This window comes from Macrotis lagotis, chromosome 8, assembly GCF_037893015.1.
Source record: "Macrotis lagotis isolate mMagLag1 chromosome 8, bilby.v1.9.chrom.fasta, whole genome shotgun sequence".
Lineage (NCBI taxonomy): Eukaryota > Metazoa > Chordata > Mammalia > Peramelemorphia > Peramelidae > Macrotis > Macrotis lagotis.
This window is the reverse complement of record NC_133665.1, coordinates 49,478,313-49,505,151: the sequence shown is the minus strand read 5'-3', so window position 1 is coordinate 49,505,151 and position 26,839 is coordinate 49,478,313. Positions and strand designations below refer to the sequence as shown.

The 26,839-nt window shown below is 34.7% G+C and overlaps 1 protein-coding gene across 1 annotated transcript in view; it reads left to right on the top strand.

Annotated features, from left to right (window-relative positions):
• CLUAP1 (clusterin associated protein 1) overlaps window positions 1-26,839 on the top strand; it is a 52,209-nt gene that overhangs the window by 13,104 nt on the left and 12,266 nt on the right. The window contains exons 7-9 of the mRNA XM_074196873.1: window positions 5,370-5,503; window positions 11,862-12,003; window positions 17,838-17,910. Coding sequence (XP_074052974.1) covers window positions 5,370-5,503; window positions 11,862-12,003; window positions 17,838-17,910 — 349 coding nt within the window. The remainder of the gene's footprint in view (window positions 1-5,369; window positions 5,504-11,861; window positions 12,004-17,837; window positions 17,911-26,839) is intronic.

The window sequence follows — 26,839 nt, the reverse complement described above, 5'->3', positions numbered from 1 at the left end:
GTAAGAAGCTGAGAACACTACAGACTTCCAAGATTGCTCTTTTGAATTATTAATATTATGTCATAAAATCTTAGATGATTCATAAGTAATAATATAGATATTAGAGCCCAGACTTCCCTTAAGAGAGATGAAGGGAAATAAGCAATTTATATAAATTTACATTTAGTAAGTAATTGTGCAAAACATTGTAGAATGCATTGGGAAAGATAAAAAATAAATAAGATATAGACTCTACCCTCATAAATAGAGCAAAACAAGAATGTGTTCTGTGTTACACAAAATTCTAGGTGTGATAGTTATACTATTGATAATTATTGTTGTTAAGAAATAATGAACTATTAGAAACAAGTTAGAAGGGGCGGCTAGGTGGAGTAGTGGATAAAGCACCGGCCCTGGAGTCAGGAGTACCTGGGTTCAAATCTGGTCTCAGACACTTAATAATTACCTACCTGTGTGGCCTTGGGCAAGCCACTTAACCCCGTTTGCCTTGCAAAACCTAAAAAAAAAAAAGTTAGGAACAGTACCAGTGTCAATACAAATGTGAGGCTGCATTGGCAACAGAGATTTTCTAACTTCTTTCCCCATTCTTTTTTCTCTAGGGAAGCTTTCTTTGTCTTTTCAGATGCTCAGTAAGTTAGATATTTGTGATTTGGGGAGTGAGGGAGTCCCTCTACTGATGAAATCACAGATTTTTTGAAGTATCAATACATGTACTTTGATTTAGGATATGAATACATTCACTCCTAATTTAGCTCTCTTTGTATAGAATTTTAGTTACACATTATTTTAAGCACATCTTTAGGACTGAAGTTAACTTTTTAATGTAGACTTTCATCACTTAACCCCAAAAAGTTCACTATGACCTTCTGATAACACCTCCAACAACTTTGCACAAAGAAGCTTAGTTATTGCTTATTTGTGGTAAGTAATAATTCAGATAAAGAGGAAGGAGTAGAAACATTTACATTGAGCAGCAGCATCAGTAAGTAGCCTTGCCCAGATGAACCAGAAAGTTTGACATAGAGGCAGCTGGGCAGAAGAGAAACAAAGAAAAAACAGAAAGGAGCAAGTCAAAGGATGGAAGTGTGGGAGAGGAGGCATTAAGGCCTGCCATTGACCTCAGGCAGATATCATGGAGCAGCAGACTTATGCTGAAAACCATCTGTTGTATGCACCTAATAAAGGACTGAGGGAGTCTGCCATTCACATCATAAATTCACCACTCATAAGAGAACAAACCTTTCTTCTACATAAACTTCTCTTAGTAACTTAATCTAAACTCCTGTCTATTCTCATACTTTGTCACCTGTGCTTCAGCCATTATCTTTGTCCCTCTTATCTTTCTCTGCCCCTTAGACAGTAGGCACTGAAAGGTAAGTTCTTATCTGAAAACAGGATTTTGTGTCATTTCCTGGCCATTTCCCTTAATTCCATCCTTCCCCTTTATGTGTTGATATTATGATTATATTATTATTACCACATATAATATATTAATATATTTAACTATTAGAATGTAAGCAGATTTTAATTTCCCTTTGTTTATGAAACTGGTGATTATGCATTATCTATGTATCAAAGATATTAATACATGGCAGTATGTGTTAAGTACCAAATGGATGGCAATAGGCTTCTTTATCATTAGGAAGCTGCTGCTTCTGGTATCTTCAGGTTTTTTAGAAAAACTAATTGATTGACTTTATGATTATCAATGTTGGTTTACTTTAACCTCAGTTTTCTTCTTTTAATATTTTATTTTTCCAACTATATGCAGTGATAGTTTTCAATAATCACTTTTGCAAGGTTTTGAGTTTCACATTTTTGTCTCTCCTCCCTGGCAGAAAGTAATCTAATAAATTACATAAATATATAACCCTACTAAACATAAATCCGTATTAGTCATGTTGTGAAAGAAGAATCAAATCAAAATGGGAAACAAAACATTAGAGAGAAAAATACCATAATACATCAGACAACTTGTAAAAATTGAATATAGTAAGCTTTGTTTTGTATTTATTTCTCTTTTTTTAATTTTTATTAAAGATATTATTTGAGTTTTACAGTTTTCCCCCATCTTGCTTCCCTCCCCCCACCCCCACCCCACAGATAGCACTCCGTCAGTCTTTACTTTGTTTCCATGTTGTACCTCGATTCAAATTGGGTGTGATGAGAGAGAAATCATATCCTTAAAGAGAACAGAATTCTCAGAGGTAACCAGATCAAACCATAAGACATCTGGGTTTTTTTTTTCCGAATTAAAGGGAATAGTCCTTGTACTTTGTTCAAACTCCACAGTTCCTTATCTGGATACAGATGGTACTCTCCTTTGCAGACAGCCAAAAATTGTTCCCAATTGTTGCGCTGATGGAATGAGCAAGTCCTTCAAGGTTGAACATCACTCCCATGTTGCTGTTAGGGTGTACAGTGTTTTTCTGGTTCTGCTCATCTCACTCAGCATCAGTTCATGCAAATCCCTCCAGGTTTCCCTGAAATCCCATCCCTCCTGGTTTCTAATAGAACAATAGTGTTCCATGACATACATATACCATAGTTTGCTAAACCATTTCCCAATTGAAGGACATTTACTGGATTTCCAATTCTTTGGTTTGCATTTAAACTACATAGTTCTCTGGATACAGATGGTATTTTCCATCACAAGTCTTTTAGAATTGTCTTTAATTACCATAATTGATCATCACTCAGTGTTGCTGTTAGTGTGTACACTGTTCTGCTGGTTCTGTTCACTTCACTCAGCATCAGTTCATGTAAGTCTTTTCAGGCTATTCTGAAGTTCCATCCCTCATGATTTCTTATAGAACAATAGTGTTCCATCACATGCATATACTACAATTTGTGCAGCCATTCTTCAATTGATGGGCAGCCCCTTAATTTCCAATTCTTTGCCATTACAAAAAAGAGCTGGCTATAAATTTTTTTTTTACGAGGAGGTTTTTTAAATCCACTTTTTTTGTGATCTCTTTGGAATACACACCTAGTAGGTAATCTCAGTTTTCTTAAAATAGTGATCTTATTCTACTTATCTGGAGAGACATTGCAATTAAATGAAAGGATCAACAAATGAGAGTCAGAAGAGTTGACTTTTAGCTATATGAATTTTATGACTAGTCAAATCTCTTCACCTCACTGGGACTCAGTTTCACTATCTCTAAAATGAGATGATCCTTAAGGTTTCTTCTAGCTCAAAAAGATTTTAAGAAGGAAGGCCCTCCAGAAACTAGGATTAGACCAACATCTCACATCCTATACCACGATATGATCAAAATGGGTGTAGGATTTAGATATGAAGGACAATATCATAAGCAAGCTAGGAGAACAAGGACCAGTTTACCTGCCATATCTATGGAAAGGGGAGCAATTTATGACCAAGGAAGAGATAGAGAACACTATTAAAAAAACTGGATAATTTTGATTACATTAAGTTTCTCTCTCTCTCTCTCTCTCTCTCTCTCTCTCTCTCTCTCTCTCTCTCTCTCTCTCTTTTGCAAGGCAATGGGGTTAAGTGGCTTGCCCAAGACCACATAGCTAGGTAATTATTAAGTATCTGAGGCCAGATTTGAACTCAGGTCCTCCTGACTCCAGGGCTGGTGCTTTATCCACTGCGCCACCTAGCCGCTCCCATTAAGCTTTTATGTAAACAAAACCACTGTAACCAAGATCAAAAGAAATATAGTAAATTGGGAAATAATTTTTCAACTATTATTTCTGACAAAGGACTCAATTCTAAAATATATAGAGAACTGAGTCAAATTCATAAAAAAACAAACTATTGGGGCAGCTGGGTGGCACAGTGGATAGAGCACCAACCCTGGAGTCAGGAGGACCTGAATTCAAATCCGGCCTCAGACACTTAATAATTATCTAGGTGTGTATCCTTGGACAAGTCACTTAAGCCCATTGCCTTAAAAAAATAAAAATAAAAAAACCAAGCCATTCTCCAATTGACAAATGGTCAAAGGACATGCAAAGGCAATTTTCAGACAAGGAAATCAAAACTATCTATAGTCATATGAAAAATTACTCTAAATCATTATTGATTAGAGAAATACCCTCTAAAGTATCTCTGAGGTACTACCTCACATCTCTTAGATTGGCCAGTATGACCAAAAAGGATAATGATCAATGTTGGAGGGGATGTGGGAAATCTGGGACACTAATACATTGTTGGTAGAGCTGTGAATTGATCCAGTCTTTCTGCAAAGCAATTTGAAATTATGCCCATGAGGCAATAAAAATGTGCATACCCTTTGATTCAGAAATAACACTACTATGTCTACATCCTGAAGAGATCATGAAAAAGGCTAAAACCCCACATATACAAAAATATTCATAGCAGCTCTGTTTGTAGTGGCAAAGAACTAGAAAACTAGGGGATGCCCAACAATTGGGGATTGGCTGAACAAGTTTTGGTTTATGTATCTGATGAAACATTTATTGTTCTATAAGAAATCAGGAAGGATGGGATTTCAGAAAAGCCTGGAAAGACTTGCATGAATTGATGCTGAGTGAGAACCAGAAGAACATTATACACCTTAACAATAACATGGAATATTGATCAGCCTTGATGGACATGCTCATTCCATCGGTGTAGGTGATCAGGGACAATTTTAGGGGATCCGTGATAGAGAATACCATCTGTATGCAGGGAAGGAACTGTGAAGCTTAAAGGAAGACCAACGATTATTATCGTCAATTTTTAAAAAATTGTCTTATGTATTATATAGTTTTGCTATCTCTAATATTTTCTTTCTTCCTTTTCTTTCTTCCTTTCTTCCTTTTTTCTTTCAACACATTCAATTTTGATCTATGTACATCATGGAAACAAATGTAAAGACTATCAGATTGCCTTCTGTTGGATGGGAGTAAAAATTCAAAACCTTGCAAAAAATGATTGGTAGAAACTACTATTGTCTTTAATTGGAAACAAATAAAATATATAATTAAAATAAAAAAACCTAACAAAATTAAGTGTAACATGATTATTTGAAAAAAAATTTTCAAAAGGCCCTCTTCTGGAAAGAATAGATAACCATATTAGTGGACTTAGTTCAGAATTTGAAGTCGTAGAATCTGGGGGGGTCAGATTTTGGTTTTGCTACTTACTGTCTTTGTGAACTTAGACAAATTTATTAACTTCTCTTAGCCTCAGTACCCTTGGATTACATGGCCTTTGAAGATCTCCATTTCTAGATCCATAAGCCTCTTAAATTGTCTGAAAGTAGGTGATTAAACGAAATAACCTTTTCAAAGTTCTTTTAACCTTATGTATCTGTGATTTTGATAGCTTAGAAATGTCTTTTTTACAAAGCATTTGAAAGATGGTTGATGTTGATACACTGACTTGGCATTCTCAGGCACAAGTTCAAAAAACTAAAGACTTACTCAACAACGTGGCCTCAGATGAAGCAAATTTAGAAGCCAAAATTGAAAAAAGAAAATTAGAGCTTGAAAGAAACCGAAAGCGCCTTCAAACTCTGCAGAGTGTCAGGTAACTACAGAAAAATGCATGTCTTTGAAATGATAAAGCAGCAAAAGACTAAAGGAATAGAATGTAATGGGGAGATACCTACTGTCCAAGAAGTAGTATAAGTTCAAAGTCTACAAACTAGAAGAACTTGAAGCTATCCACTGAAAGCAGACAGTTAAGCTCAGTTGTTTTTTGTTTTTGTTTGTTTATGATGCTTTTCATACTTAATTTTCAAACTCTGGAGTTTGAACTTTTGAAAATTTTTGGAATGCACAGTAAGTAAATCCAGATGGTAATGGTTACACAAGACTTGATTACATCAGACCAGACTTTAGAGCAAATCACATGAAGTAAGTTTTAAATTGATTTCTCCCATTTCAGACTAGTAGTTAATTTCCTCCCTATTTTTCCTATTTGAAAAATTAACCTCTAAAAGGTCATTGTTGATCAGTGCCACATTACATATGAATTGCTAAGTGTGATCTTGTGTTTGTGACCTTTTAAACATTATGGATTCTTAAAAATAGATTCTTTATATATCTGTAATTTTTTTCTTTCATCTGTTTTTTAAAAATTATTTCTGTTTTCTGTCTACTTAAATCCTTCCCTTTTCTATTTACTTTTTTCCATAGTTTCTCCATTCTCTACACAGCTACATTTTTTTCTCCCCCTTCCCTTTTTTGTGCAACTTCTCTCCTTCCTTGCATGTGTAACTTCACTGATAAAGTCTGTTCATTTGAAATTTTATCTAATGTCAAAATGTATCTTTGCAGTAGCAGGGAAAATTAAGTTATAATTGCAGGTAACAATGAAAATTTTTATCCTGGATGAAGGATCATTGTTATATTCCTTCCCCTTTTAGAACAATATTCTCTGAATGTTTATTCTCTTTACTTTAAAAATTATTCTGGAAAAATCATTCTGTATATTTTGTTTTTTAAGGAAACTTTTTTTGGGGGGAAATATGTCTCCTAGTTAGCTTTTTTAGGCTAGGAAGTTATACTACTTCTTTTTATTATTTGACTTTTTTAATTAGTAAAACTCTTCCTTTAGGATCTGTGGTAAGAGTAATAAATAAATAGGAAATTAGATCAAAAGAACAGTTGGAAATATTTTTGTAATGGGGCAGTTTTTCACCAGAATCACTGATTCTGAGAGTAAGAAAGGCCTCTGAGGCCATCCAGCCTAAGAATCTTCTTTCCACATTCCTGACAGGGGTCAGTCAACATTTTCTTTTGTTTTTTAAAAAATATTTTTCAAGTTACAGGTAAAAACTTTTTAATTTTCATTTTTATAATGTATCAATTTCAAATTCTCCCATTTTTCCCTCATTGAAAAGGCAAATAATTTGATTAGGGTTATACGTGTGTAAGTCATGTAAAATATTAGTCATTTTGTGAAAGAAAAGACTAACCAAAACCAAAAGAAAAATAAAGTTAAAAGAACCCAATATACTTAGATCTGCATTCAGATTTCATCACTTCTTTCTCTGGAAGTAGACATCATTTTTTTATCATAGATATTTCAGAATTGTCTTGTATTTTTGTATTGCTGAGAATAAATTCACAGTTGATCATTATATAGTATTGCCATTGCTGTGTACAGTGTTTACCTGGTTCTGCTCACTTCACTTTGCATTAGATCATCTAAATTTTTTCAGGCTTTTTAAAAAATATTTTTTATTAAATGTATTTATTTATTTTTCTTTTTTCTTTGTTTCTGTTTTTGCAAGGCAGTTGGGGTTAAGTGTTGCCCAAAACTAAGTAGGTTTTAAGTGTCTGAAGCCAAATTTGAAGTCATGTACTCCTGACTCTAGGACTGGTGTTCTAACCACTGCACCACTTAGTTGCTCCCTAAATGTAGTTTTTTTTTTTCCAGCTACATGCAATTGTTTCCAACAATCACTTTTTTGGTAAGACTTTTAGTTCTACATCTTCTCTCTCCCTTTGTCCCCCTCTCTACTTTGCAGCAAGTGATCTGTTTTATTAGTTAAATATACTTCCATATTAGTTATGCTGTGGAAAAAAGAATCAGAACAAAAGGGAAAAAAACCCCATAAAACCATAAGGGGGAAAAAACAAAACAAATTTTAAAAATTGAAAATATTTTGCTTTGGTCTGCATTCAGACTACATAGAATTGTCTTTGCTCATTATATGGCTGAGAAAAATTAAGTCTATCACAGTTGTTTATTACCCAGTGTTGCTGGTAATGTATATGGTGTTGTCCTGGTTCTACTCACTCCACTCAATATCAGTTCATATAAGTCTTTCCAGGCTTTTCTGAAGTCTACTCATGATTTCTTACAGCACAATAGTATTCCATCACATTCATATACCACAATTTGTTCTACCATTCCCCAATTGTTGAGCAACCCCTCAATTCCAATTCTTTGCCACTACAAAAAATTCTGCTTTACATATTTTTGGTACATGTGTGTCTTTTTCCCTTTTATATCATCTCTTTGGAATACAGACCTAGTAGTAGTAGTAGTAGTAGCAGTAGCAGTAGTAACAGTAGCAGTCATAGCACTAGCAGTAGTAAGCAGTAGCAGTAGTAGTAGTAGCAGTAGCAGCAGTATCAGTAGTAGTAGTAGCAGTAGTAGTAGTAAGCAGTAGCAGTAGTAGCAGTAGTAGTAGTAGTAGTAGTGGTAAGCAGTAGTAGTAGTAAGCAGTAGTAGTTGTAAGTAGTAGTAAGCAGAGGTTAGTAGTAGGAAGCAGTAGTAGTAGTAAGTAGTAGTAGTAGTAGTAAGCAGTAGCAGTAGTAGTAGTAGCAGTAGCAGCAATAGCAGTAGTAGCAGTAACAGTAGTAGCAGTAGTAGTAGTAAGCAGTAGTAGTAGCAGTAGTAGTAGTAGTAGTAAGCAGTAGTAGTAGTAGTAAGTAGTAGTAAGCAGAGGTTAGTAGTAGTAAGTAGTAGTAGTAGTAGTAGTAGTAGTAGTAGTAGTAGTAGTAGTAAGCTTGTTGTTAGTGCTGGATCAAAGGGTATGCACAATTTTATTGCCCTTATGGGGTAGTTTCAGATTGCTCTCCAGAATGGTTGAATCAGTTCACAACCCCACCAACAGTGCGTTAGTGCATTAGTGTTCCAGTTTTCCCACATCTCCTCCATCATTGATCGTTTTCCTTTTTTGTCATATTGGCCAATCTGATAGATGTGAAGTGGTACCTCAGAGTTGTTTTAATTTGCATTTCTCTAGTCAATAATTATTTAGAATGGGGCAGCTAGGTGGCCCAGTGAATAATAGAACATTGGCCCTAGAGTCAGGAAGACCTGAGTTCAAATATGACCTCAGACACTTAAAAATAACCTAGCTGTGTGGCCTTGGGCAAGTCACTTAACCCCATTGCCTTGCGAAAAAACCTAAAAAAGAAAAATTATTTAGAGCCCTTTTTCATATGAATAGATAACTTTAATTTCTTCATCTGAAGAGTGTCTGTACATATTCTTTGACCATTTATCAGTTGGGAAATGACTTATATTCTTATAAATTTAACTCAGTTCTCTGTGTGTGTGTGTGTGTGTGTGTGTGTGTGTGTGTGTGTGTGTGTGTGTGTGTATTAGAAATGAGTCCTTTATCAGAAATGCTAGCTGTGAAAATTATTTTCCAGCTTTCTGTATTCATTTTAATCTTTGTTATATTTGATCTTATTTGTGAAAAAACCTTTTAATTTAATGTAATCAAAATTACCCATTTTGTATTTTATAATATTTTCTATCTCTTGTTTGGTTATAAACTCCTCCCCTTTCCATGTTTTCCTACTTATCATTTCTTATAGCGCAGTAAAATTCCATTCCATTTCAACCACAGCTTGTTCAGACATCCCCTCAATTTTCAATTCTTTGCTACAACATTTTCTTAAAGGCCTCTGGTGAGCAGGAATCTACTATAGTCCTCCATGGGCAGCCTATTCCCCTTTCTGGATAACTTTTCCTAAGCATTAGGAAGTTTTTTCCTTTTATCAAACAAAAATCTGCCACTTAAACTTCTACCCATGACTCTTACTTCTCTCCTCTGGGGCTAAATTGACTAACTCTAATCATGTTTCTATGTGATAACCTTTCATATAATTATAGTTATTTTGTCCCCAGTAAACTCTTTCTTCTAAAAACTTGAACATCTCCATTTCTTTCATACATTGTTCCACGTAACCTTGAAACTCTTAGCTGTCCTGGTCATTATTCATGGAACACTCTTCATCTTACCATTCTTCTTAAACTCTGGTGCCCAGAACTGAAGAGGAAACTTCCATCTTATTAAACTGGCCCAACAGGGGCAACCAAGTGGTACAACGGATAGAGCACTGACCCCTGGAGTCAAGAGGACCTGAGTTCAAATTCATTCTCCAACATTTGATAATTGCCTAGCTGTGTGACCTTGGACAAGTCACTTAATCCCATTGTTTTAAATAAAATTTAAAAAATTTACTAAATTGACCCAACATCTTAACTGATTAATCTTTTTAAACCCTTATTCTTATCATCTCACTTGTTAACTATCCCTATATCAGCTTTCTATGGTCTACAACTCTTGACAGCCTGCCATTTATCCAAATCATTAATAAAAGTGCTAACTAGCACAAAACTAAGGATAAATTTCAGAAGCTTTTCTTTAGAAAATACCTTTCTAGTTATCATCAAAATGATTACTTTTTGGGTCCACCAATTCAAATAGTTCTGAATTCACCTACTTAGTTGCCCCATTATGTAGTTTATATCTCTTCCATTGTCCAGAAAAATAGCATCTGTTTTGCTAAAGTCAAGGTAAACTACTTTTAGCATTCCCTAGGTCTACAAGTCTAGTTTATGTATTTTGAAAACTAGTAGTATTTTTCTCATTCAGGTTTTTCCACAAGGGGGACAGGAAAGTAATAAACATTTATTACTGTGCCTCCTGAGTTCTAGGAATTGTACTGAGTGATTTTTATAATTATCTCATTTGATCCTCCCAACAACTTTGTGTGATCTAGGTACTATTATTATTTATCCCTGTTTTACAGTTGAAGAAACTAAAGCAAATAGAGTTTAAATGGTCTGTCCAAGATCATACAACTAAGTGTCTGAAGTAGGATTTGAACTTGGCTTCCTGACTCCAGAACCAGATGTCTTTTTACTCACTGCCAGCTGCCTCAAAGAAGGAAAACAAGCAAGAGAATTCTAATCCTTAGTGTACTTATTTTATAGAAATCATAGAATTTCAGGGTTGGAAAGGACCTCCAATAGAACAGCTACTCTATTTAAATAATGAATCTTACCTATAATGTGTGATCATATAGCTGCAATTTGAAGATCTCTAACTCCCCTTACTACCCCCAGTAAGATTTTAGAAACATTCTGTGCTAGCTATACTTTATCAAATTTTCCCTATACTGAGTCAAAATTGTTTCACTGTAAATACTCTCCTTTAAGAAAAATTATCTTAAAAACTGATTCTTTTATATATATATATATATATATATATATATATATATATATATATATATATATATATATATATATATTTATATGAAGGAACTTTCAAATCTTCTGTTCTTTAGGTTAATGATCCAAATTCCTTTAGTTCTGATTTGACATAATTTCAAATTCCTTCAACATCCCAGTTGCCCTCCCAAATATGCTTGTGTTCTTCTTAAACATGGTACCAAGAATTGCACAGAGTTCTACTATGTTCTGAGCAGGACGTTGCACAATGGGTGGGATCAACTGTGAAACAAAATTGTGAATTTTGTGAAACAAAATTGCAACTGGTTTTTGGGTAATTTGAATTACACTGTTGAATATATTGAATTTGCAGACTTTTAAATCCCTAGGTTCTTTGCATAGGTTCTAGGCTCATTCCCTATCATGACATATGAAGTTGATTTCTTTAAGCCCAAGTTCAGGATATTAAATTTATTAGGGCAGCACTGTACAGCAAAAGATCAAAGAACCTGGTCCAAATTTCAGATTGGCTACCTGGACAAAGTGCCAAACCTCTAGGGACCTTAGCTTCTTCCTTTATTAAATGAGTTTTGGAATAGATGACCAGTGAAGTCCCATCCAGTTCTAAATCTATGTTCACTATTAAATTTCATTTTATTAGATTGAGTCTATGAAAGTCCAGTCCATTGAGCTCTTTTGGGTTCTTAGTTTTATCATTGTATGATGGCATTCCCTTTTAGCGATCCCTCTCTGTTATTGGCAATTGAGTTTTTCTTGCCATCTCTTCCATATGTCAAAATGAGCTGCTGTTATTTAGTATGTTGTGTGTGTGTGTATATATATATATATATGTATGTATGTATATATATTTAACATATTTCTTATACTTATTATATTGACTAAAAACTTAAACAGAAGAAAACCAAAGATCTTTCACTTGCATTCTTTTAAACTTCTATAGACCAGCCTTTATGGATGAATATGAGAAGATTGAAGAGGAATTGCAGAAGCAATATGATATTTACCTTGAAAAATTTCGGAATCTGGCCTATCTAGAACAGCAACTTGAGGATCATCATCGAATGGAGCAAGAAAGGTTTGAGGTATATGTTTATAATTTTTGCATTATATTTTATTTTTAGTACATGATTTTACACTTACCCACATACAACATTGTAATTTTCCTCAGTTATTTCATGTGTATATATTTTTTTTCCTAGTTAGGGCAAGGACATATTTTTCTAATTTTTTAGTTTTTCCTCTCTAGCAATAAGATGATGATGGTATTGTAAACTGGGCTTCCAAGTTAGTTTTACCCTGTCCAGTTCTTGCCACTTAGACCAAGCTCTACACTTTGTGTTACTATCGAGAAATGTTGACAGATTTGCTGGATTATTGTATATCTTGCTACTTTACTGAAGCTGTTAATTTAGTTTAGCTTCTTTGCTGATTCTCTGGGGATTTTCTAAGTAAACTATTATATCATCTGCAAATAGGGATAATTATGCCTCTTTTTTTGATGTTTATACCTTTAATTTTTTTCTTATTACTATCATGAGCATTTCTAGAATTATGCCAAATAAAATTTTAGAAAAGAAACATTTCCTAATTTCTTATGCTCATTCTGTCATCCAACTTAATTGAGGTCTGTGATGGTCATCTTTATAGAGTTTTACAAAAATTCATCTTCTCATTTGTCTTTCACAACCATTCAAAGTAAGAACTTGTATTTAATTTTGTAAATAGAAAAAGACTCCTATGGGGATATACTTTATCCTTAACTGAGTTAAGTAATTGAAATCCAGTGAGAAAATTATACAGTCACTGTTTTTTGGGAGATTTGTTTCCTTCATTTAGAATCAACAGAGAAGAAAAAGTATTTCATTTTACTGCTTTTAATCCAATGAAGTATTGGATCCCTCAAATATTAGGAAAAAAGCATTTTCTTTTTCCTTCAACTTGCCTTTTGTTCTACAAAATAAACCTAATTAATCTCTTGCTGAATGATAAGTATTACTTTGTGTCTCTTTATGATCATGTGGTTTAATTTAATCAGTCTGGGGAAATGGATTAGATTAAATCCAAATCCTAGGCCTGAATCTTTCCTCCCTGCCTTGATCAAAGCCTAATGATCACTGCTTGTGGGGAGCTCACTGAAAGACCTAAGACATATGTACTGGGCAGAGAAAACAGAGAGAAAGTTAATGATGAAGTTAGGAGAAATTAAAAATGGAGAGAAAAACTGATTCTGTAAAAATACATTTTTCTTGATTATGACTTGTTCAGTCAACTTTTATCTTTATATTATAGTAATTTATTTTGCTTTAATTATTTAGCAACAAAAAAACCCCACCAAAAACCAAGGGAGACAAAAGAGAAGAAAAGGGGAAAAGCAGTGAATAATAGGGCATCACAAGTTGCCTCCAGTAGTACTAGTGCCTCCAGGCTATATTAATTGTCTCCTCTGCCTTGAATATTATATTTCATATAGATAAATTGTTCCTTAACATTGGTCTCTATTAAACCTTATTTGTGTACCTGTAGTATCTAACATAGAGAACAAGTATAATAAGGATTCAATAAATGGTTGTTGAAGGAATGAATGTCCTAGATTGATGTTTAGTGTTTTGGGGAATAGGTATTCCAAAGTACCCATGAAAAATTCTGTCACCCCTTAGATCTTTGGTTTCTTCCTCCCTCAGGGCATTCTTACTCTCTCCTCTTGACTCTGCTTTAATTCCTAATTCTTCAAAATTTCCCACTTGGTTTGTATAAAACACAGAACATGAAAATCTCTCATTCTCTCTTGATAGTACCTCCTCCCATTTTTCTTCATTGAAGCTATAATTTTATTGATGTGGACATTCTCTTCATGCTTAATACAACAAACTTAGACTGTATCCTATTTTATCCATCTTCTTCCAAAATTCCTTCACAAAAATCTACCCAATCTGCTGGAGCTTTTCATCTAGCTCAGTACTTAACATATGACCAAGCTACCTCCTTTTCTGATAGGTTCCTTAGTGGGTGGTATTCCTTATACCACTTCTTTATTGTAGGTCATCATTGGTAATATGTTGCAATCTACTTGTGCCCACTATGTATCTTTCTGTTTACCTTTGGGTTACATACAACTTGTTTGTTTGTTTTTTTAAGGCAATGGGGTTAAGTGACTTGCCCAAGGCCACACAGCTAGGTAATTATTATGTGTCTGAGATTGGGTTTGAACTCAGGTCCTCCTGACTCCAGGGCTGGTGCTCTATCCTGTCCCACATAACTGCCCCCCACTGCGCCACCTAGCTACTCACAACTTGCTTTTTAATGAGTTAGTAGTATTCCAAGATTCATAATCTCAAAGTAATTCCAGGAATAGTTTGTTAAAAAGATGTGAGAACATTAAAAATAATCATTCAATTTCCCAAATGCAGTCCAGCCTCCTTTCTTCCTCTTTTTCAGTTCTGAGCCCAACTCATTGGTTTTTTAACCCATTGGATTGGGCTTCCATTTGTATAGCCCAGAAACCAGATATTTTTCTTAATTTAATTTTTTATTTTGTACAGTAGATTGATTTTTTTTTTGAGCAATCATGGATCTTGTTGGGGAATCTCTTTAATACTCATGAGTTTGTGGCAATCAGCACACTATCATCTACAAGCAGAAGCATATAGAAGATTTCATCATCCTTAAAGAACATTTTATTGGGGTAGAAAGACAACGCCATCTCTCAAATGAATAAATTCAAGATGATTTCAAGAGGGAAAGAGCAATGATAACCAGAGGGAATCAAGAAAAACTTGTAGAAGGTGTCAACTTATCTGAATCTTGATGAAAACTAAAAATTTTGAGCAGAACTGAAGTGGGAGTACAGGGGCCATAGCCTATGTGAGAACCTAGTGACTGGAAATGAGATGTGTAATTTAGGGAATAATTAAGCCAATCTGATGAGAATAAATAGTATGTCTAGAAAGGGAGATGGTAACCAAAATGTAGAAGATCTTAAGATTTCAGGCTGGGTTTATATTTTATCCTAGAGGTCAGAGAGAACCACTGAAGTTTTTTATTTTGTATTATCATGAAAGTGATGTGTATATTAGGGAAATTAATTTGGCAGCTATGTGGAGAATTTGAGCAATAATCAGAGGTCCAGTGAACAGAGTAACCCCTAGTTAGATTTAGCCAAGAATCTGTTGTTATTATGTAAACAAAAGATCCCTTGTTGGAAGGCCTTTTTGAAGGCACATTTTGCTGTATTGAGTCATCAATTTTTTTTTTGTAATCAACAAAAAAAAGCACACTGAGGCCTTATATGGGCCGGACCTTTCAATCAGGTGTGTTCTAAAGATGTGGTCTTCTGCAAAAAAAAAAAATCATTTACAAAAGTATGTGTTTCCTTCACATATTTTCATCAAAGATATACTTAAAAGGTACACATCTCATTAATATATAAAGATAAGAAAGTAGGTAATTAGTTGAATAGTTCTCAGTGTCCTTGTGTGATCACCCTTTTTTTTCCTGTAGTAATAGTTTTGACTTTTTTCAATTCCTTTGGTATTTTCTTTCCTTTAGAAATGATCCTTTCGGGGTGGCTAGGTGGCGTAGTGGATAAAGCATGGCCCTGGAGTCAGGAGTACCTGGGTTCAAATCCGGTCTCAGACACTTAATAATTACCTAGCTGTGTGGCCTTGGGCAAGCCACTTAACCCCGTTTGCTTTGCAAAAACTAAAAAAAAAAAAAAATGATCCTTTCATGCCTTCAAAACAACAAGATCTTTTGCATGTAGTTTCTCAGTTTGTAATAGATCTTGTTCAACCAAGTTAGGTACCAATTGAAGTTCCTCATGGACTATATCAGGGACTGAGGTGTGAGAGAGTGTATATAATGATTCTTGTGTCACAGACAATGAAAATTTAATTTAATTTTATAAACATTTTTAACTACCTACTAAGTTCAGATACTGAGGATACAAAGACAAAAAAGGAACATAGGGATCTTACATTTTACTAGGGGAAACAACAAGTATCTCCAGATAATTAAATATACAAAGTAATTCTAGGCATCTAGAACATGTTATGTTAGGAGTTTTTGCAGATGATCAGTGATTTACTTAGAGAATCCTAGAGAATCAACTAAAATGACTTGAAACAATAATGAGCAAAATTGCAAGAAATAAAAGAATATCCAGTCAAGATAACTATACAGTATATAAAGAGTTTTGATTTTTTGCCAAGAATACTCATCGGATATACATGAATACAAATTAAAAATACTCTTTATAAAACAAAGATCTGAATATTTGGAGAAGTATTAATTTCTCATAGGTTGTCAGAGCCAATATAATAAAAATGACAACACTACCTAAATTAATTTACTTATTTGGTGTCATATCATACCAAAGGATTACTTTTTAGTCATAGAAAAAATAACATGAAATTCCTTTGGAGGGAAAAATGTGAAGAATATCAAAGAAATAATGAAAAGGGCAGGACTAGTATTACAGGATCTCAAATTATACTGTATAATAGTTGTCATTGAAATTATTTAGTCTTGATAAAAAAAAGCAAGTCAAAGATACAGAGGTCAATCAGTGGAATTGATTAAGTACACAAAATACAGATGCAGTAGTGTTTGATAAACACAAAGGCCTCCAGCTTAAAGACACCATTTTATGTTTTTTTTTTTTTGCAAGGCAAAGGGGATTAAGTGGCTTGCCCAAGGCCACACAGCTAGGTAATTATTAAGTGTCTGAGACCGGATTTGAACCCAGGTACTCCTGACTCCAGGGCCGGTGCCTTATCCACTACGCCACCTAGCCTCCCCGGACACACCATTTAAAAAAAAATACTGTGAAAACTAGAAAAAAAACTTCATATATAATATATATTCTAACACTTCATACCAGGTGCCAAGATAAGCATTAAATGCATACATAAATGCATATATACTGTTATAAAAAGGTCCTATCATAAGCACTGGAGCAAGGATTAGAGTATACATTTCCCAAGGAAGACTCATGACCATATAGGAAATAGAGAAGATTATAGATGATAAAATGGACAATTTTGATTACATAAAAAAAATTTTGCACAAGTGAAACTAATTTGATTAGAAATTAGAAGGAAAACAGTTACGGTGGGGGGGAGGGGAAATCTTTGATGTAAGGTTGGTTTTTTTTAAATTAGAACTAATTTAAGTTCCAAGATAAAGAACTGATTCAAATTTCTTAGAACAAGAGCTATTCACCAATAGTTAAATGGTTAAAAGAAATAAACTAGAAATTGTCAAAGGAAAAAATTCAAGCTGTCAACAACCATTTGAAATAGTTTTCCAGATCACCAATTAAATTTGCAAATTAAAGCAATGTTAGGTTCCACCTTAAACTGATCAGATTGGCAAAACATTTTTTTAAAAGAAGAAAAATAATCATTAAAGCAGTTTAAAAATAAACAGATAAGAATAGAAAGAAAGTCAAAGGGAATTACTGATAAGCAGAAGAGATTTGAAAGTTAAACCTGTTGAATCTATTATAAAATCATAAAATAGAGATCTACATTTTTCTTGTATATTCCTCTTTCTCTGTTCTGCTGTATATTTGCAAATGCTCATTTTACGTGGGGTAAATAATAGGAGTTCCATTTTGGAATGATCAGTTTGAGATGCCCACAGTGCATCCTTGTAGCGGCACATACTGGATATAAAGAATAATATTGGGGCGGTTAGGTGGCATAGTGGATAAGGCACCGGCCCTGGAGTCAGGAGTACCTGGGTTCAAATCCGGTCTCAGACACTTAATGATTACCTAGCTGTGTGGCCTTGGGCAAGCCACTTAACCCCCTTTGCCTTGCAAAAATCTTAAAAAAAAAAAAAAAAAAGAAAAGAATAATATAAATCACTTTTTTCAATCCTTAACTGTTTGGTTCTTGTTTTTTTTTATCTTCAGGAGGCTGAAAATACTTTGCGTCTAATGCAGAATAAACTTAAAGAAGAAGAAAAGCGATTGCTCAAGAGTGGAAGTAAGGTTACCATTCTTTAGGTAGAACTACTTATATTATCAACAAGTCAAATCAGTACCCAATTTTTAGTGCTTACTATGTGACATTGTGCTAAGACCTGAGAATACAAATACAAGTAGAAAGAAAGACAGTCCCTAGCCTCAAGAAGCTTACATTCTAATGGGGAGAGACAACAAAGAAGTTGGCTAATAGAGGGTGGGAAGGATATGAAGGTATCCATTCGTGGGTTATAGTAGAGAAAGTTCAGAGACTCAAAACTACATCTTAGAGAGGAATGATGACCTGATTCTGGGAGGAACCAGTCAATAAAAGGGAGAGAACACAAGAATAGAGGGTGCTTTCACTGTGAGAAGTCCAAGAGTCAACTACCTGATAAGGGACAAAGTAAGAATGCTTCCTCCTCCTCCTTCTCCCACCACTATTAGTTAATGCTAATGCTTATTATAGCAATATGACAAGAAAAAGAAACTTGAGGAAAGTAAGCATAGGCAATGAAAAACAAAATGATCACTTTATGCAGGTAATCATTTAAATCAATTAAAATTAATTGAAATGACTAATAACAGGGGCAACTGGGTGACGCAATGGATAAAGCACCGGCCTTGGAGTCAGGAGTACCTGGGTTCAAATCCGGTCTCAGACACTTAATAATTGCCTAGCTGTGCGGCCTTGGGCAAGCCACTTAACCCCATTTGCCTTGCAAAAACCTAAAAAAAAAATGACTAATAACTTCAATAAAGTTATATGATATAAAATAAATCCATATGAATCATTATCAGCATTACCAGATATTACCAATAAAACCCAGCATTAAGAGATAGAAAGAGGGGCAGCTAGGTGGTACAGTGAATAGAGCACTGACCCTGGAGTCAGGAGGACCTCAGTTCAAATCTGGCCTTAAGACACTTAGTAATTGGCTAGTTGCTTGACCATGGGCAAATCACTTAACCCCATTGCCTTAAATAAATAATTTTTTTTTAGGTTTTTTTTTTTTTTTTTTGCAAGGCAATGGGGTTAAATGGCTTGCCCAAGGCCGCACAGCTAGGCAATTATTAAGTGTCTGAGGCCCTATTTGAACTCAGGTCCTCCTGACTCCAGGGCCGGTGCTCTCCACTGCGCCACCTAGCTGCCCCAAATAAAAAATTTTTTAAAAGAACTAGAAAGAGAAATTCTGTTTAGAATAACTAAAGAATATATAATATAATTGGGCGTTTTACCAAGATATATCCAGGAACTATATGAATCTAATTACAAAGTATTTTTGCCAAAATCAGAGTAGAGCAAACATCATGTGTTTACTTTGTGCAAGGCCCCATGTTAGAATTGCAAATGCACAAATAAAATCTTGGCTATGTCCTCAGGGAACTTATCATTTAGTAAGAGACATATGATACAGTGAATTGATCATCCATTTATGAAACTGTGAAATGGCATGTCCAATTCTTTGGGTTCTCATTGGAAAAGATCATGATGATAGTAGAAAACAGAACTCTAATAACCACAGAAGGTTTAGGGATGAAACAAGAATCAATAGAGAATGGGATGGTGAAGGAAGGCAGGCAGAATTAGGAGGAGGATAGGGAGGGGAGAAGTAGATTTGAACTGGGATTTCTCAGCAGCATGGGTCCAGTAGAGATGAAAGAGGGCTTGGGGCAAAAGTTTGAGATAAGTAATCAACCCTGGCTACTTCATTTCCTCTCCACCCACTGTTGGGCTTATCTTACTCTTGTGAACACAGAATTTAAATTGTGATCACCAGGCCTGCCATTTCTTTGAAAATTCTAGCTCATGAATGTTTTCATTCCTTTAGGAAAATTATTTCAGTTTGAGAATTTTGCTGTCTTCATCACTTTTAATTCTAGACCACCTCAGGGATGGGCAACTGTTAGGAAAAATTCTCTTCATGATTCTTCCCAGCCTAAATTTCTTAGCCCCCCATCTGCTTCCTTGTATGTAGAAAGAGTTACCCAGCTGTGAATATGAATTATTAGGATGCCTTGGATACCCTTTTTGCCTTGACCTAGGAGGAAACAAGATCTTTCTTGTCGCTCTATCCTTCAACACAGAACTTAGATATGTACCTCAAGATGATAGTGGTAATATTAGCCATTATAACTCACTTCATTTGTAGTAGGCTGCAGGAATTCCTCTCTAGGGGGAAAACCTGGCAAATTCTAGATAGTTACTTATATCTTTCATGGTTAAAGGGAGAGAAGTCAGAGACCTTTAAATCAGAAGGAGTCAAGAGATCATCCAGCCCAGATCCTTGCATTTCAACTTTATTTAATACATTCATTTGCATTCTGATACATGAAGTCAGGGAATCCTGAGATGTATTCAGAGCTTCATCTCATGTTCTCATGAGAAATATATTGAATCATTTATGCTAATACTGTCTCACAGTATCACTTATGCAGCTTATAAAATTAAAATTTTTTCTTCTGCCAATCAACTTTGTAATTTGAATAGTGCCAGCAGCTTTGTTAAGGAATTATTTCAGTGCTATGCTGGAGAGTAGCTACTTCTTACTTATAAATTTATTTTGTTTTCAGATTACTCCGGCTCCCCGACCATAATTTTGGGGGCAACTCAGTGCATTCTATTTGAGATTGCCTGTGACTGGTTGATAATACTCCATCAATTAATCATTCAACAAGCATTTTCAAATATCTGTTATGTGCCAGATAAAAGTAAAACAGATCTTGTCCTCAAGAAACTAAGATTTTATTAGGGAAATTAACATGTACACAGAGTGAATAAGAAGTAATTTGAGGAGGGAAAGGCATTATAATACTGGGTGATGAGAAAAAACCTGTTATGAGAAATAGAATTTGAGTTGAACTTTGAAGGAAGTTAGGTATTCTATGAGGTAGAGTTGAGAAGAAGTACATTCCAGGTATGAGGGGAAGAAAAAAAGAGCCTGTGAAAAGATCCAGAAATGGGAAATGCTAGCTTTCTTTTGATGCTTTTGAAGTGATATAAGTAACTTTTATTGCCAGGGGCAACAAATTCTACTTGAGAGTAGACTTTCAGAGAGGCTCAGAATGCTGATGACATCTTGTGGTACTATGTGCCCTATCGTATACATGGGAGTGTTTTTTTGGGGTATCTTTTGCAATGAATTCATGATAAACTTCCAGTGAACTTGTCAAGTGAGACTGAAAATTTGGATTTCCAAAGGTAACCTTTCCACAAGATTTAGCTCTTTTTTTGTTTTGTGTTTTTTCATTAAAGATATTATTTGAGTTTTACAATTTCCCCCCCATCTTACTCTCCCCCCCCCCCCCCCCCCCCATGGAAAGCAACAAGATTTAGCTCTTGCAAAGTGTATGAACTTTAGGGGATGGAGAAGTCCTCAGAGATCTTGAAAGAGCCCAGAAATTTCAAAAAAAAAATCTTGTTTCTTTAGTCCATCCTCAAACAAAGAGCTTTTTGCCTCTATGCCTGAGCATATATATCTGCCTCTATAACAATCCCCCACCTCTGTCCATTCTCCAGTTCTGGCAATTTGACCAAGGCTCAAGTCACCTTTCTCAGGTACCTAAAAATTCTATAATTTATGGTCACAGATAACATTTACATAGCACTCTTAATGGACTTTATTATCTCATATCCTCATTACCCTGTGATGGTGGGTATTAAGTGTATTGAAACTATAGCTAAGGAGTTAGTGAATATGACTCACAACTTTTATTATACTGTGACTTATACATGGTGACAAGGTCAGGCTTTTGAAACCCAGTACCTTCTACAGGCCCCCTATAAGATTGTATCATTTTTAAAATTCATCACAAAAAAATTTCATCAAAATAACCAAGTATCATAAGAGTTTTAGACCTGGAAGAGATATGAGAAGTAATACAATTCATTTACCTCAATGATGATGGCTTTGTAGAAGTGGACAGAGCCCATTAGTACTCAATCTGAACCAGATTGTCTAACTAATTTTTGCAACCGTTCAGTTTTTTATATGACACTGATAACTTATTTCAGCAAAAATACATTTTGGTTTGAACTTCCTTTGACACATGGTTTGATTTGAAATAAATTTTTTTCAACAGATAATAATTATTAGGACCAAAAACTACATAATGATTTTGATCAAAAGTTTTGGGTATCATTTGATTTATGTTGTATAATATAATTGTTATTGGATTTTGTTAACTGAAGTAAAAAAAATTAGAGTTTTAAAAGTTATCTTTACTTAATAGTATTTAATGACCTGGGTTCAAATCTCATATTACTTGTAAAAATTTAGGCAAATCCCTTTGTTTCCCCAATTCTTGTTTTCCTGAGAGGTTGGCCTTGGAGCTCCCTTCCAACTCTAGATCTATGACCCTCTAAACTTTGGTCTCTTGAAAATGGGTGATGAAAGAATATATAGATAGTTCTAGGCATCAATATTTATTAATCACCTACTGTGTGCTGGGCACTGTGCCGAGGACTGGGCATGCATGGACCATGGGTACCTTGCCCAGTCTGGGAAATGTTCCTACTGGCCCTCCCTCTTTCTCTGCTCTCCACATGTTTATGTATATGGATTGAATTTGTTGCTTTGAGGTCTTTGGAGGAAACTGTAGAATTATTTTATTTTTTTGGACCTAGGTCTTCTGATGCTTCTCAGGGCAAAATAGTTCAATCTCAATATCCCTTAGTGTGTCAGGTCCCACAAGAGACATTACTTGATTATTTTCCTGTAATTTGATACGGATGATTATCTTTCTATCACATTGTACAGTAAGTTATTGACTTAACAAAGGCGGCTATCAGTTGCTTCCAACCAAAGTTAACTTTTTGTGCCTCATTGTGGTCTAAAGATAGCCTGAGTTTCCAAAAACTATAATACTGACCACAAATTCTACCAAGTGTATGCTCTAAGTTTGTGCCAAATTAGTAAATCAGTTCATGGACATTTATTTAAAACACTTGCTACCTTCCAGGCCTTTGCTAAGGACAGGCAAAGAATTAAAGAATTTTGTGCTTGTTCTTCAAGCATTAGCCTAGCTAACTTTGGAGAGACTCATCACCACAATTTTGACCACTAGATGAAACTTTTCAGTAAGATCAGTTTGGAAAGATCCATCTAAAAAATCATGAAGGGGGGTTTTGATCACATGGAAGGGATACCTTTGTGGATAAAATTTTTAATCTTCTAAAGTGTTTGGGTTTTTTTCTAATTGATGTTTTATTTTCCAGTTCCATGTTATGAAAGTTTTTCAGTATTCATCCTTTTGCATATTTTTTAACTTAAATAATTTCCTTCCACCCTCCCTTCCCAACCCCGCTCCCCTCAGTGGTGAACAGTCTGGTGTATTATTGTACATACACATTAGTGTTTAACAAGTTTATAGATTAGTCATTTTCTGCATGAGGAATTAGGATTAAGGGACAAGAAAGAAAATCTTGAGACAGGAAAGAAAAACGTAAGAGAAATTTATAGTATTCACTTGGATTCTATAGATTTTTTAAATTTTTGTTTCATTTTTCTTCCTCTGGTTGTGAACAGCATTGTCCATAGCAGGTCTCCTAGGGTTGTCCTCAGCTTCAGTTCCTGGAATTTGTTCCATGCTTGAGCATTCATGGTTTCTTACAGAACAATAGTACTCAATAATATTCATATACCATAACTTGTTCAACCATTCCCCAGTTGATTTTCAATTCTTTGCCACTACAAAAAGAACTGCTATTCCAGAACTTGTGGGGTTTTCCCATTTTTTATGATTTCTTCTGGTTATAAGGCCTAGTATTGGTAAATTGCTGGGTCAAAGGGTATGATCAGTTTTATTGCTCTTTGGACATAGTTTCATTACTCTCCAGAATGGTTGGATCAATTCACAACCCCACCATCAATGCATTAATGTCCCAGTCCTCCCACACCCTCTCCAATTGATTGTTTTTCCTTTTTTTGTCATCTTAGCCAATCTGGTAGGAGTTGTTTTAATTTGCACTTCTCTAATTATCACTGGTTTGCAGCATTTTTCATATAATTACATATAACTTTAATTTTTTCACTTGAAAACTCCCTGTTTATGTCCTTTGACATTTATCATTTGGAGAATGATTTGTAACCTTATAAATTTGATTCAATTCTCTAGATATTTTAGAAATGAGACCTTTTATCAGAACCCCTAACTGTGAAAATTGTTTCCCAGCTTTCTGTTTTCCTTCAAATCTTGGCCACATTGGTTTTATTAATGCAAAACCTTTTTAATTTAATATGGTCAAAATTCATCCATTTTGTGATTTATGTTTGGTCATAAATCTCTCTTTTCCATAGATCTGACAGATGAATATTTCTTGATCTTTTAGTCTGTAGTATCACCCTTTATGTCTAAATCCTGTGCCCATTTTTTTTTTTGGCAAGGCAATGGGGTTAAGTGATTTGCCCAACACAACTAGATAATTAATGAGCGTCTGATTTTAACTCAGGTCCTTCTGACTCCAGGGCCAGTGTTCTATCCACTACACTACCTAAGCACCCCAATCCTTTTTTTAAATTAATTTTTATTAAAGATATTATTTGAGTTTTACAATTTTCCCCCCAATCTTACTTCCTTCCCCCCACCCCTCCATGGAAAGCAGTCTATCAGTCTTTACTTTGTTTCCATGTTGTACCTTGATCCAAATTGGGTATGGTGAGAGAGAAATCATATCCTTAAAGAAGAGACAAGAAGTCTAAGAGGTAACAAGATCAGACAATAAGATATCTATGTTCTTCTAAATTGAAGGGAATAGTCCTTGAACTTTATTCAAACTCCACAGCTCCTTATCTGGATACAGATGGCACTCTCCTTTGCAGACAGCCCAAAATTGCTCCTGATTGTTGTACTGATGGGATGAGCAAGTCCTTCAAGGTTGATCATCACCTCCATGTTGCTGTTAGGGTGTACAGTGTTTTTTCTGGTTCTGCTCATCTCACTCAGCATCAGTTCATGCAAATCCCTCCAGGCTTCCCTGAAATCCCATCCCTCCTGGTTTCTAATAGAACAATAGTGTTCCATGACATACATATACCACAGTTTGCTAAGCCATTCCCCAATTGAAGGACATTTACTGGATTTCCAATTCTTTGCCACCACAAACAGGGCTGCTATAAATATTTTTGTACAAGTAATGTTTTTACCCTTTTTCATCATCTCTTCAGGATATAGACCCAGTAAGTGGTATTGCTGGGTCAAAGGGTATGCACATTTTTGTTGCCCTTTCGGCGTAGTTCCAAATAGCTCTCCAGAAGGGTTGGATGAGTTCACAGCTCCATCAACAGTGTAATAGTGTCCCAGATTTCCCACAACCCTTCCAACAACGATCATTATCCTTTCTGGTCATATTGGCCAATCTGAGAGATAGGAGGTGGTACCTCAGAGAAGCTTTAATTTGCATTTCTCTAATAATTAATGATTAGAGAAATTTTTTCATTTGGCTATGGATTGCTTTTTCATATGGCTATGGATTGCTTTGATCTCCTCATCTGTAAATTGCCTTTGCTATCCTTTGACCATTTGTTAATTGGGGAATTAACCACCCCAATCCTGTACCCATTTTGATCTTATTTTGGTATAAGGTATGAGATATGGGTCTATGCCTAGTTTTTGCCATATTGTTTTTCTAATTTTCCCAACAATTTTTGTCAAATAGTGAGTTCTTATCCCAGAAACTAATGTCTTTGGGTTTTTCAGGCAGTAGATTACTGTGGTCATTTACCTATCTTAATCCACTGGTCTGATACTGGGCAGTCTTGTTGACTCCTGCTTAATAGTATGTTTTAGATCTGGTAGTACTAAACCACCTTCCTTTACAATTTTTTTCATCAGCTCCCTTGTTATTCTTGACCTTTTGTTGCTCTGTATGAATTTTATTATTTTTTCTAGCTTAGTAAAATAGTTGGTATGGCATTGAATAAGTAATTTAATTTGGGTAAAATTATGATTTTTATTATATTAGCTTGACTTTTTTCCAGTTGTTTAGCTCTAACTAGTGCTTCGTAATTGTATTCATACATTTTCTGGGTTTGACTTGGGAGGTAGATTCCCAAGTATTTAATGTTGTCTGGAGTTACTTTAAATGGAGTTTCTCTTTCTAACTCTTCTGCTTAGGCTTTGTTGTTCATATATAGAAATGCTAATGATTTAATGTGGGTTTATTTTATATCCTGCTACCTTCCTGAATTTGTTAATTCTTAAGTAGTTTTTTTAGGTATTTTCTCAAATGCTCTAAGTAAACCATCATATCATCTGCAAAGAGTGAAAATTTTGCTTCCTCATTGCCAAGTCTGATTCCTTCTTTTTCATTTGTTGCTAAAGCTAACATTTCTAATATTATATTGAATAGTAATGGTGATAATGGGCATCCTTGCTTCACCCTGATCTTATTGGAAATGTTCCTAGATTATCCCTATTACATATAATATTTGTTGATGGTTTTAGATAAAAATTGCTTATTATTTTAAGGAAAACTCCATTTATTCCTATGCTTTCTAGTGTTTTTTTTATAGGAATGGATGTTGTTATCTTGTCAAAGGCTTTTTCAGCATTTATTGAGATATTCATATGATATCTGCTGGTTTTGTTACTGATATGTTCCTAATGAACCATCCCTGCCTACCTGATCAGGGTTATATTATCCTAGTAATAACTTGCTGTAATCTCTTTGCTAAAATTTTATTTAACATTTTTACATCAGTGTTCATTAGGGAGATTGGTCTATAATTTTCTTTGTTTTGGTTCTTTTGGTTTAAGTATCAGCATCATTTTGTTGTCAAAAAAAATGCTCCCATTTTTAAAAATAGTTTATGTAGAATTGGAATTAATTGTTTCTTAAATGTTTGGTAGAATTCATTTGTTAATTCATCTGGACCTGGAGTCTTTTTCTCAGTTTCTTTTTCTGAAATGGGGTTATTTAAGTATATTATTTCCTCTTCTTTTAATATGGA